The sequence below is a fragment of the Lycorma delicatula genome, chromosome 1 (genome assembly GCF_047948215.1).
Source record: "Lycorma delicatula isolate Av1 chromosome 1, ASM4794821v1, whole genome shotgun sequence".
Lineage (NCBI taxonomy): Eukaryota > Metazoa > Arthropoda > Insecta > Hemiptera > Fulgoridae > Lycorma > Lycorma delicatula.
The window spans coordinates 345,436,322-345,449,038 of record NC_134455.1 but is presented as its reverse complement, the minus strand read 5'-3'; the positions used below and the strand labels follow the sequence as shown (position 1 = coordinate 345,449,038).

At 26.9% G+C, this 12,717-nt stretch overlaps 2 protein-coding genes across 4 annotated transcripts in view; one reads left to right on the top strand and one right to left on the bottom strand.

The window, feature by feature from the left end:
- The window catches only part of Haspin (haspin), a 59,024-nt gene extending 56,379 nt beyond the window's left edge, over nt 1–2,645 (bottom strand). The window contains exon 1 of the mRNA XM_075354445.1: nt 2,544–2,645. Within this exon, the coding sequence (XP_075210560.1) occupies nt 2,544–2,555 (12 nt within the window). The 5' untranslated portion in view covers nt 2,556–2,645. The remainder of the gene's footprint in view (nt 1–2,543) is intronic.
- A 325-nt stretch (nt 2,646–2,970) lies between these two features.
- Nucleotides 2,971–12,717, top strand: part of Grip75 (gamma-tubulin complex component 4) — a 73,656-nt gene continuing 63,909 nt past the window's right edge. The window contains exons 1-3 of one of the 3 annotated variants that reach the window (XM_075382423.1): nt 2,971–3,048; nt 5,411–5,509; nt 10,404–10,548. In XM_075382423.1, the coding sequence (XP_075238538.1) occupies nt 5,444–5,509; nt 10,404–10,548 (211 nt within the window). In that variant the 5' untranslated portion in view covers nt 2,971–3,048; nt 5,411–5,443. Of the gene's footprint in view, nt 3,126–3,188; nt 3,331–5,410; nt 5,510–10,403; nt 10,549–12,717 lie in introns of those variants that run through there. The other 2 variants (XM_075382421.1, XM_075382420.1) reach the window with 2 other exon arrangements.

The following is a 12,717-nucleotide window of genomic DNA, read 5'->3' as shown; positions in this document are numbered from 1 at the left end:
ATATATATACAAAATTGTGAAAGTGTGTGTGTATATATATATACACAATTTCAAAAACATCAAAAAGACAAAATTGATTTTCTCTATATTCAACTAAAATCTTATAGAATTTTTCTAACTGATAAATAAATTATTATTATTGATTATAAAGTAATAAAATTAATAACTAATAATAATCCAGTGGTTATGAGAAAATAATGCTAAGTGGTAATATAAATTGGTGTGTGATATTGCAAGATCCATGTTTAAAACAAATTTAAGATATATAATTGTGTTTACTTACAACTAAATACAATAACAATGTTTTGTGGATATTGAATTCAACTAACAACATTACTTGAAGATTGGTTGGGCTGAGACTGAACAAGACCAAGAAATAATATAGTTGGGATTATAGTCTGATGTGATGCAATTGAAGACAGAAGGTATAAATTGATTGTGTGTGTGTGTGTGTGTTTCCATTATCACAAATTTTACCTGCATACTCATGAATATTATAAAACTATAAAAGTAAAAGTAACACTAAAATGTATAAAATAAATTTATCTTCCTTATGATAAAATTAATTAATAACATTTATAATAGTTACCTTATCATCACTTGGAAAATTTATAGTCATACAAATTAATCAGTTTCAAAATAATATTACAGCTGTAGACGATAAGTTTTAAAATATTTTAATTGTATTTTAAATAATTTGATGGAAGTACTTTTAAACAGTCACATAATTTATTAAAAATAAGAATGGAAGCATCATAAACCAAAAATATTGTGTTGAGTTCCACAAAAAAAGTTCTGTAACAAGAATATAAAAGTTTTTCTTTTATAAGACAGCTATTACACCTTTAAAGACTTTAAATACTGTTATGGGAAGTTTTTAATAAATTTTGAGTGTAATTTAATATTGTACATGTAAATTTTAACTTTAAAAAAAATTAAATTTATTAACAAGCAAATAAATACAAAGAAAGGGATGAAATTATAGGTAAAAATGTTACCAAACTCTTGCCAGGAATCAATTTTTTAAATACACATCAATTTCAAATACACATGTGCGCATGTGTGAGTGTGAGTGTGTGTATGTGTGTGTATACACAAATACTCTCAGATACAGCCAGCTGCTCAGACCTTCAATTTTTTTAGGCATAAATTACAGATGAAATTCTGTACATAAATTCTACAATAACAGCATTTTAAGTTTTTAATATTTTAAATAAAATACATTAGTGAGCATGTTCCAGGCTCTTTACAAGCTATCATTATGAACTTTAAACTGTTTTTATAAATACAAATTTTTGTCTGTAATCCATTGTATAAAACTTTTATTTTAAGTGAAATTTAATAAAGCTGTGAAACCATTACTATTTCTAAATTAAAAACAGGAACCCCCAAAAAAAAATATTGGGTTTTTAGCAGTAACTAATGCAAATCATACTCCTACACAACTATGCTATTTACACAACACAATAACACCTTTTTAAAATTAAGTTGTATTTTTACATTTTAGAAAGTTTAAACCTGGCTTTGTCTAGGTAAATTTTATGCAGCTTGGTGATTCTACTTCATTACTTTTGTACAACTTATCAACAAAAACCAAAATTAGTAATACAATAGTTCTATTTATAAATAAATATTAAGTTTACAATGATTCACACAGGTTATAAACTTAATTACAAATCAGTGCTTAGGCCTAATATTTGTTACAGTATTAATAACTTTGGCAGTTTGTGATGAATTCATTTACCTGTTTTCGGGGTTCTTGCACAATTCAAACTTCAGAAGAACAAAAGTTATTTCTAAGAACCTTTTTTTTCCCCATTAACTCCTTAACACACAAGTAATTAATGTCACCAGTGACTTTATTGTTGATGCGACTATAAAAAAAATCTAATGTGGACTTCCATGTATGCCTATTAAATTACATATATACATTTTTTTTAAAATAAAAAGTACATAAAATTTGATTTTCATTAATAACTTCTGATTTTTTTTTCATATTTTTTTATTGTTATTATTGCATTATTATCTTTAAAAAAATTTTACTATCAGAGGTTATTAACTGTTAATAAATCAATATATTTAAATTTTTAAAAAAAAGGGAGAAGTTTTATTTGAACCGATGTGCCTTTCCCTTTTACGATCCAAATATTTTATTAATTAAAATTTCATTAGGTTATAACTCTGGAACCAATGAAAATAAGTACCACTTATCATATATCATAAGTAGTACTTATTTTAAAAGCTCTTAATGCGGGCTTATTACTGCAGTAATAAGACCCAGAAAGACTGACAGATTGACTCAGAAAGAGTCAAAATCCATTTTTTTTTTTTTGGATTTTGGGCGTTTTTGTACACGTTTGGTGCAGTCGTTGCAATCCAAAAGGGTGGTGCACAACTAGATGTTACAACAGTCTTAAACCCAACATTTTCACATCCTATAGTTATTAATCCTTGGGGAAGAAAAAATATATAATTAATGATTGAATTCAGGTATCATATTGGTATAATAACTAAAATCAGACGACTAAACAAACTTTACTCACCAAAACCACCATAATTTCTAAAAAAAAAAATTAATATTAACAAACAAACTGCACTACAGTGTAACGGTTTACAATCATTCCACTACCTTTACAGCTTCTCAGAATTTGAATTTTCCAGGTTAGATTACATCAAACAAATATATCGTATGATTGTAAAACGTGTTTAAATATAACATCACTAAAAAAAAAAAATCAGACAATCAATTTTTTTAATTTATATAAAGCTGAGACGCTTATTTCTTTTTATTATACTATTTTATTTCATTATCCCAGAATTTTTTTTAATATGATGTAATTAATATTACTCAATTTATTATTAAATTCTTATCCCAGCTATTAGTAATAAATATTTTTTTATGTCAATTTGTCTGTTTTTTCTACAGTATCTTTTCTGTGATCCTTGTATCTTATTTTACGGTGGATCACTGATCGGGCATCACTGATTTGTCAAAACTCCGCCTTGCTTTCAGTAATATTTTAAAAACTGCAGTTGAGATGTGTTTAGGTTAGAACGTTGAATGGCTTGTTTGAGATAGTTAATTTTAGATTATCTGATTATAGTGTTGTGGTTTTTAGTTAAAAGTATCGTTTAATAATTAATTTTCTTTTTTTTCAAGTTGTTTATTTCATGTTTCTAAATATTTATTTATTTTTTTTTAATCTTAATGTTTATGTTAATTATTTATTGTAGGTGATAAATTATATTTAATTAAGGACATTCATAACTGTAACAAACAAGAAGACTCGTTCACCTTATCACCGCAGTATGACTGTTGAGATAAAAATTGTATGCTAGTAAAATCATTTTGTTTTCACCCTGACCGCTTTTCTTTTTTACTACGAAAATTTTTATAACTATTATAGTACTGCAGTTTTCTAATTTCTTATTTTACCGAAACTTTTATATGCATATGTATAGTGACCGCAAAGTGTCTGTACATATAAAAAACATGAATTTTTTGTCATTAGTTTATTTAACAATTTTGCACATGAAAGTTATTTTATATTATATTTGTATATGATATCCATTTTTTCATTTTCTACACAGTATTATCATTCGCAAAGTGCTTTTATACATGTCCTTAAATCTTAAAAGATTAAAATTTTAAAAGCATCAAAGTCTTAAAAGCATAATCTGACAGCAGTTTTCAGTTTGTCATCATTAAGTCACCAGTGGGAGATTTATTTTTATTTTGCCCATAGGAGTTTTTCATAGGTTAAGGCTGAAATTCTTGGCTCCCACTTAATTAATAATAGAGCCCCTACAAAATATCCACCACCCTTCAGAATGTTCATTTAAAAAGCCCTTTACAAACCAAACATAATGAGCTGGAGCTCCATCTTTCTATAAAATGGCAGTTTTATAACATTGAGTAGAGACTGAGGAATAAAATAATTTTCAAGCTTGTTAAAATATGAAACACTGTTAACAATTTTTCAATAAAGTATGATCCTATCAGATTCATTTTATATATTACTGCCCATATCATTACATGTGATGGAAGTCTATGATTTCCTTGTAAAAATGGGAGTTTTCTTTATACCAAAAATATAAATTCTGAAATGTATTACTTGGGTGAATGGCTCGCTCATCAGAGAAAAAAATTTATTTCTGTCATTGAACATGAAAAACGCCTTAGAAGAGTTTTGCAACAAATTTCACTTAAAATAATATCCCGATTAGGAAACTCATATACACAAACAGGCTTAAAGAGTTAAACCCAAGATCTTTTTGAAGTGTTGTACAGGAAATATTTAGTTGGGAAGATCTTTTCCTAGTCAACTTAAAAGGAGATTGTAAAACAGGTTCTTCAGTAATATTAGTGCTATTCTGGAAGGTCATCCAGATTGTTTCAAATTATGGCTGACCCAGTGGAAAAGGCCCCTATTTTGGGAGCATTACTATTGATGAGGCTTCCTTACCAAATTCCTTAACAAATCTGTCATATTTTCATACTTTTCATTTGTGGTTAGCTCATGGACCTAATAGCCACAAGCTTTTCTTTAACTGAAACTCACTTGAGTTTGCCGTTTTAAACTTAAAACTGCAAAAATTGCATTTCACGCTGAACATGTGAAAATAACATCAACTTTTAACAAATCTGACACAGTTAAGTAAATGAAAGCAACTGATTAACGTTTATAATCACCCGATTACATATATAAAATGACTCGCAATAATTGTATAATAAATGAAACAAAATTCAAATCCAGTAAATTGCATTTTGATCACATTCTATAAATAAGGTTTATAGGTAAGTGAGATGATTTGGTGTTATCAAATTTGTAAGTTTTATCGTGGAAAGGGACTTTGTTACTACTCTGGTACAGTGAAAATTATGGTTTTACCTGAACTTTGGTTTTGATATTAGTTAAATTATTTTTTATTCATAGTCTCTTATGTTTTTATCAGTATTAGTCATTGATTATTTAAAAATGTAAGTTTTTCAATGACAAATTTAATTGAATTTTAATAGTAAAATGTTTTTAATAACATACTTTAAAATATTTTCAGTGACTGGAATTGCTGTTCTACACCAGTATCAGATGATTTTGCTTCTTGCTGATTTTTTAAAATTATTATTTAGGCTGACTTATGTGTAGAATATGATCAAAATATAGTTTATTGGATTTGAATTTTGTCTAAATTATTATACCATTGTAGTGAGTCATTTTGTATAATCCTTAAAGGTAGCTTGGACAAATCATATTTGTTGAAAATGAAATAACATTTAATTTTTAATTTCATGACATAAAGTTAGTACTATCTTTTTTCTTTATTTAAATTACATTTTAAAATCATTTTTTAATTATAAAATAGAAATTGTACAAAAATGTATTTTTTAAATAGAATTTTTTTGTTGTAGGTAGTAATTATTTTTAGGCACAGACCTTTCAAAATGCTTCATGAAGTAATTTTAGCTTTGCATGGATGCCTTAGTAGTATTTTGAATAAAAATACCCATGTAAGTATGATCTATCACTATATTGAAGTAATCCTTTTTAAAGAATTATAAAAATAGATGTTTACCAAAACAAAAAATTATAAATAAAATTAGATTTATAAAAGTGACTTTATTCTAAGGTTTAGTCTAAGGTACTTAATTGCAAATTAAATTTTTTAAATCCACGCAAAACTTTCTCGGCACTTACCTGTTGAAAAAATTTTTTAAATGAACATAATACAATAAAATTAAATTATTAAGTAAAATTTATTTAATTTTAAATAAAAACTTTAATTTTATTTGGCATTTATCAATTCAAACTTAAGCAATACGTAGTGTAATGAAGTTAATACTTTTATTAAATGAAAATAAAAATTGTGAATGTTTTTATTGTTTTGGCTGATTAGATATTGAAACAGATTTCACCAGCAATTCTGAAAAAAATTTGACTCTGGATCAAATGACATTTTACCTTAAGAATTATATAGTATTAGTGGAGAAATAAAATCGAAACTCTTGTAAAACTTTTGGCTAGTTGACCAAATTATGTTTTTATCATCTAAGTTATACTTCTGTATTTAAATTTTAATAGATAGAAAGAAAATCAAAATTATTTTTTGTCCCATTTTGACCCGCTTGCTCCTCATTAACATTTTCAATAGTACGCATAACGTTAAAAACAGTATCAGAAATTATAAAAAATTTCAATTCATAATTTGAGTCCCATGAGACCCCATTTTTTTTTTTAATTTCACCAATATGGTTGAATTTTCAATCTTGAAAATTTATAAAAATTGATATTTTAAGTAAAGGTTCCACTCACCCACCTTGTTTTTTAGGGCTTAAAGGTTTATTTATTGGATGAATTATTTACTTCATTAAGTCGGCCTGATTCCGTGCAATGTGATGTAATAAGGTTAACAGAATTATAATTTCAAAAAATATATGTATCTATCATGATGTCCCCTTTCTGATGGAGTAGAATCAGGATAAATTTTGGAGTGTATAGCCAAATTTCAAAACAAACTTCAACAAAACAAAAAGTCGAAGATTAAAAATGTCAAAAACTACATTTTCCCCTTTTTTAATTTTGCCAAAACGTGATCACTATCTATACTCGATTTATAAACATTTTTTAGAGCCACGTTTGAAGATTTTATGTTAAGCCAGTCCAGAAATATTAATCATAATACAGACCAACACACATACGTACATCAAACATCTTCCTGAAATTTCTATAATTTTTTCCTGTTTTTTGGCCCAAGGGAGTCTTCAAACATCAAAATTTTTAAAAAATCCTGATAACCAAAATTATACTTTCCCTTTCTAGCTTTGCTGCTTAATTAGGAATTAAGCTATAGCTGGGAAAATAAAATGATACCATTTAATACAGATATCTCCAAAATATTGTATTATTTTAAGCTTGTTAAAATATTTTCAGCTTTAATTAGTTATTTTTCTGAATAATTTGAATTAATTTTTTTTAACTGAAACTACAATTGAGAATTCAGGTTTTGAGATTAGATTGCACCATATGAAAGTTAAAATCAGATAAGAGGCAAGTAGATGTTATGAAAGAATCTTTGTGTGTTCTTATGAAAATAACTTTTTTTGTAAACTATTACATCTAAAGTTGTTTGGGGCTGTCTCAAGACATAAGTAAATTATAAAAATATATATTTTTTAGAAGGTAACAAGGAAGAATAATGTTTAATAAATTAAATATTTATAAATAAATATAGTATATAATATGATAAAAATATTAATTTAATAATCAGAGAGTTATTCCTATTATTATTGAAACTAGAAAAAATGTAGGCCTATGGCCCACTGTGAAAATTTTACATGGTTTATGTTTCATTACACATGATTTTGTCAATTGTAACTAAATAACATTCATGAATTTAGTTACTAACAACAACAAAAACTTTTGCAATGAAAAACTTCAAAATCCTGAACATTTTTAGCTGTTTCTAGAATTGTAATTTTTTAACACACCTCTAACCCCAATGTTTTCCTTTTTTATCCCTAAAACACAAATATAATTTTAGATAAATTGTCGATCTAATGAATCACTCATGCACTTCATTCAAAATAAAAATGTTACCTCATCCAGCAAACAAACCAATATACACCATGTTTTTTTTACTGGAGTTAAATTCTAATAATAATAATTAATTATATTGATTTAAAATTAAAAGAAAAATTTCACACCTACTTGTGTAAACAAATAGGTGAACATAAGTTTACGGAAGTAGATGAACATAAATTTATCTTTTATGCTAAATCTAAAAATCATATTATTTTTCTCCATTTTCCTCAAATTTTTAATTACAAACTTTAAAAAACGCACAGAAAAATACTCTCAATGTTGTAATATAAGTTAGCATTATAGTCTACATAATCACTTTTTAAGTATTTCAACCTTCATTTAAAAAGTGACAAAAATAAATAAAATATAAATTTATACCTGTATTTTAAGAAATTGTGTCTATTTAACCATGAAATCACTTTCATTTACCAAAAAATCCTCTTTGAGAAAACCAGTTGCAGTCACTCATTCCATCTAACTTGATAATGCGTTCTGTTTATATATCTTGGTGAAGATTTTCATTGTTCATCACTTACAATTTGGAGGGAGGAAGTTGAAATGAGAATTAAAAAATTGAATTTTCATTGACATTTTGCAACCAAATATTTTGTACGCTAAGTATTTCTCTATAAACAGTTCATTAGTTTCTTCTTTTTTTATTGTTTCCATGAAAACCTTGAACAACAACTAAATGATTTCAGAGCTGATAAACTCTTTTGGATTTAATTTGTTATCAAATATATTCTGGGACCTAGCACCACTCATCAACAGTTTATATAATAACCAGTTAAGCCGCCCATAATAAAGTCCATTAAATTTTGGTTTCTATTTCTATACACGAGATTTTAGTATCTTTATCTAATAGATTTCACTACTTTAATCATGAACCTAAGAATTTTATTTGCTGTTTAGACAAGTAAAAATTATTAACTAAATCACGGAGTTGTGCTGTTTGTGGATGACTATCCACACACAGGCTGTGTGTGGATGACTATTTGATTCTTCTGGTATGAATGCTTTATCTCTTGGAAATTTATGCTTCTGTAAAAGCGACAGGAGTACCTTCATCAGAATTAGAAGTGTCTTGCCAAGAAACTGATGCTGTTATATGATTATAATTATATATTAAAATCATTGTAATTATAATATATAAAATTATGATGATGCAACATATAATTTAGGCAGCGATCACAAAATATGTTGTGATAGAGTATTTTGGAATACATGTGTTGATTTAGCATGATATATACTGTATAAAACACCTACTTCTTTTCCAATTCCAAAAATTGTTTTGACTAAGTCAGAACTTTATTAATATATTTACAACTTTACATAAGCTTGCCCTCTTCAAATTTGTATGGCAATACATGGCTTCTTATATTTCTAATATTTTTGGAACATTTATTTTTTTTTATTTTTAGTTTCCTAGAAGCAGTCTTTGGGGAAACTGAGCAGCTATTTATTATAGTTTCCTCAATTTCTTTTACGATTTGAAAGTAATGCCTTTTTTAAATTACTTCCAATTTCAGAAACAAGAAAAAATTTGTTAGAACAAAGTTTAGAAAGTAGGAGGGTGAAGCACATGGTTATCTTGTGTTTTGCCCGATAACTGTGGATAAGATGGTGACACCTGAGCTGGTTTATCATATTGCAACATCCAACTTTGGTCTCAGACCATCTACAAACTGCATCCCTCAAACACCACATAGAACTCATTTCATTATTATCTTACCATAATGGACCAAGCCTTTCCAAAAAAACTGGTAACATAGCTAAAAACCTAAGTTCCTTCTGTTATAATGGTTTTCAAAAACATTTCCATCGGCATTGGCATGATCGTATTTTAACTGATGTCTCAATTATCTTTCTGATCATCAGTCAGGCAAATGCGGTGAATTTTGTAAAGATACGATATATATTACAGTCTTCTATTAAAATTGCATGGCGCATCTACACTGATAGTCACTTCCTCAAAAATCTTTTAGGAAGTTAAGCAATAATCTGCAAGAAGTGCATTATTGTTGACATGGTTGTCCAGGTGTGGAATCTTCACCAATCAATGTTTTGCCCCCTTTAAAACAATTGAAGTATGCTAGCACTGCACGTTTCTTATACAGTCTTCCGTAGTTCCTTAAGCATTTTAAATGTCTCTGTAAAAGGTTTTAAGCTAAATTTAACAAACACATTGCTCTTCAACATCTTTCATTTACACTTTGTTAAAAATCCAAGAAGAGCTTAATACACATGTAGCATAACAATGGTAGCATGAAATATCGAATGGCATTGTGATATCAAATGCTTGTGCCTGGTTTTTGTTATGCTATTACAAAGGTTAGTCTTTTTTTTAGTAGATTAATTACTACTGCAAACGATTTCATATATTTAAAATTATCCATACAGTATTATATAATATGTATTTCAGTGATGAATTATGGTTAAATACTACCTCAAAGCCATCTATATTTATCTAAAGAAACCCACCCCTACACATAGTAAGGGATCACAAGGAATAGAGTTACTGAAATACTGAAAAATTAAAAGATTTCTAGTATCCATATTGGTTTACAGTTAAACTAGATTTATGTTGCAAATGGTAAAAAAATTATATTGATTTTTTCAGACTTATTTTCTAATTAAAAATAATGGAAACAGTAAGGCAGAGCAGTTAAAATTCACTATTCTTTAAAATTGGTTTTAATCTATTATTTTTTACTAGGAAAAACAATTTTACATTATTATTTCAAATAATACAGTGTTTTTATATTATTTTTTTTATATTATCCCAAGATTTATCGTCTTAACATAATGACTGTTATTTTACAGGCTATTGAATTGACTAAAGTTCTCCATCCATCTGAGAAGGCTCTACTGAAACGAATATTAAATTTAGGTGAAACATATGGTCATTTACAAAATTTCATTGATGAAAACTTATGCCCTCACATTGAATTTGAACCTGTGGATATTTGTAAGTGGTAACTCAATTTTTATTTTTTGTAGCTCAGCAAGTTTAATTTTGTTAATCATTCTTTATAATTATTTACGTCCAAATACAATTTTTATTGACTTATATGTAATATACTAGAGAATAAAAAATTTGAATGGTTAAACTGAAAGTTTTAATGCAGATACTGAAAGTCATTTTTGGAACGGTATGATTGAAGGCGGTATGGCATTCTTTTTTTTTTTTTCATTTACTATTATATTCAGTATTTTTTAATCATCTCAAACTAACTGGCAATCAGATCTTCAGTTAATTAGCTAACATTCATATGAAAGTACCTTCATGGCTCACATTTCAATCATTGTTTTATTTGATAGAGATGTTGTATGAGATTAAGTGTATGTTACATCCTTTTCTATTGTACAGATGCCTCTGCAATTTTCACTTTTTTTGTGATATCCAGTTCATTTTGGCAATCATGATGTAATGGAAAATTAAGTGTTAAACAAAAATTAAATTGAAATATAAATTTTAATGAAATTTATTTAATTCGTCTATAGAATCATATCATGATCATTTTTACAGTTTCTTTCATTTTAAAAAATATCCTTCTCCAGCAAAAAGACCACGGCTTCTTTGGTATGGGACAAATCCCAAATATGTTAATATCACAATGTATTGACATGAAGTACACTGCACAATTGAAATGTGAAGTAAATGTATTAAACTATTAAAGAATCAGGTAGTGTACTAATTAACAGGACATAACATTTGTTTAATCTACTGACAAGTCGTGAAGTAAGAAATGAAATGAAGTAGAGGGAAAGAAACAGATGTCATCTTTATAAACAAATCGTGACTTTTGTTTATCTTTATAATTTTATTTTATTTTTGTTTAATGATTAATTTTCCTTAATGTATATTATGTACACCTAAATTATGCTGGATCAAAAAATAAAAAATATGAAAATTGTAGTGGTGCCCATTCAATATATAAGGTATGTTACAATAAAGGGCTACTAAATTCTCTTTTAGAATTTTTTTTACTTCTTGTCATTACGTTTTAGTATTGATAGATTATTACTTAAAGAGAATGAGGCTTTTGCTTTAATATAATCTTTATTATTAATAAATCTGTACCTGTAAATATATTTTTTATAATATAATAGTATAAAAACAATTGAAATAATTGAAAATGAAGTCTCTGCCATACATTGTATAGGCTTATTCTTTTATGTCTTAAATATGCTTATTTCTCTCATAAAACTATGAAAGAAATTCATATAAACATAGGTATGAAAACACTTTGTTTACAAGTTACAACCAGAAAAAGATTTCTGTTCTCATGATCAAATAATTATATATTAAAATTCAATAGATACAAATAAATGAGTAAATCTAGTGGTTTGAAAGCAATCTTACAATAAAAAAAAATGAAAGAAATAGGTGTCAGATTTGCTCTCCAATTGTTTTCAGGAAAAATGTAAAAAAAAAAAAATTATGTTGAAAAGCACAATTTTTTAGGATCAGTATCAGTTTACTTTTTTAAATTCTCAAAATACCAATTTAAAAGACAAAATTTGTGTAGAATTTAATTATGAGAATATTTATGTAATGAGTTCCATTTTTTGGTTTATTTAAACACAAAAAAAAAGTAATACAAACCAAAGTTTAAATTGATCCGTAAAAAAAACATTGGCCAGTAAAATTTTGACTATAGTTTTAGATAAAGGAAAAATAAGTTACTGGCAAATTAACTGAGGTTTCCAGCATTGTTTGGAATACTTAAATGATCAGTTAATACAGGTGGCACAGAGAAATAGAAAAATTTTAAATAATTGAAAAAAAGATGAAATGAAGTTATTAACTTTATTTGATGTTGAAAATATGTTCTACATGAGTGGAAATTTCAGTATACATTAATTTTTAAAAATTACTTCAAGTGTTGTCCATTTTTATGTACACATTCAGTAAGTTGTTAATGAAAATTTTTCATAATGCGGTGCAATATGTTCTCTGGTATATTGGCCGCAGGGCTGGATCTCGTAGTGTCACAAAATACTCTTTGTGCAGCTCTCACACTGTCACCATGTCAGCAAAACACTGTTATGGCAACCGCGTGCTTTTTACACCATTCCACTTCTCCATCACAACTAAATTGTTGTTACTGTTGTGCATTTTAATGTCTTTCTC